At 27.8% G+C, this 1,115-nt stretch overlaps 1 protein-coding gene across 1 annotated transcript in view; it reads left to right on the top strand.

Annotated features, from left to right (window-relative positions):
* Positions 1–1,115, top strand: part of LOC108968341 (capon-like protein) — a gene marked incomplete in the record, with an annotated part of 280,943 nt that overhangs the window by 277,123 nt on the left and 2,705 nt on the right. Inside the window, 1 exon segment of the mRNA XM_018932321.1 lies at positions 738–860. Within this exon segment, the coding sequence (XP_018787866.1) occupies positions 738–860 (123 nt within the window).

Here is a 1,115-nt window from a genome sequence, read left to right on the forward strand (position 1 = left end):
TTTAATTTAAGAAAAAAGGTACATGCAACATGGTTTAGATATATTTTTTTTTGTTAATTTGAAAGAAGTTCATTATTGTATCCTAGTGAACTTTATATATATGTATGTACGTATTATGTTTAATATATTTTGAATAAAAAATTGGTTTTAGCATTTGTGTGTAGATAGCGGCATAATGTAAAAAAAAAATCATTCCTTTTGTTTGACGATAATAAATTTTTAAAAATTTTGATAAGGAATATTCCTAAAATTTCTTGAATAAAAGTCACAGGAACCAAACTAAAATCAAAGCTGAACAATTTTAGCAAAAATTATTTTCAATGTAGAATGAAATTTTATTACCAAATTAAAAAAATGCAAGAAATTAATTTTTGAACTAATTAACCTGATTTTGAAAATTTGGAAATGTATGTATAAGTATAGTATACTCAAAGCAAATTCAGCCCATTTTGATAATCATATAATTTCTACAATTCTATCGCATTTCTTTATTTAAAACAAAGAACTTCAAAGATTCTCAAATTAAAATTCTTCCATCAATAGCAAACCGAATATTTAAATTACTTTAAAAATACTTTTGCACGATTTAATTTGCCTAATGAACACTTAGTATCAAACTGAATTGATTTTGTAATAAACTTGTTTATAAACTACTTCAGAATGATATTGAAAATGGCATTAGCAAAAGAGGCTGTAGTTTTGAGTGTTATTAATAATAATTTTTTGGCCGATTTCAGGCACGCACACAGCAACTGCTGCAGCAGAATCGCGAGCTGCTCGAGCATCTGGCATCATTGGGCGCCTACAACGAACAGCAGAGCGCCGGACTGACTTCGGCCAATATCGGCATGGCACCGCAGGTATGTACACATGTAAACACTTGTATTTGTTGTGTTGTTGTTCTTATATGTTGTTGTTCTTATAATATTTTACAATTTTTTGCAACACTCAGTACTGCATGGTTTTAAGCCCCAACGTTTTCACATGGCAACTGACGTCAATATTTTTTGTATTTGCATGCAGCATGATTTACGAGAGATTTTACATAATTTTTTATTTAAAAAAATTTTTTGATTTAAATTTTTTTTGTTTAATTTTTAATTTTTATTTGTTTA

This window comes from Bactrocera latifrons, unplaced genomic scaffold (assembly GCF_001853355.1).
Source record: "Bactrocera latifrons isolate USDA-ARS-PBARC rearing strain unplaced genomic scaffold, ASM185335v1 scaffold_21, whole genome shotgun sequence".
Classification (NCBI taxonomy): Eukaryota; Metazoa; Arthropoda; class Insecta; order Diptera; family Tephritidae; genus Bactrocera; species Bactrocera latifrons.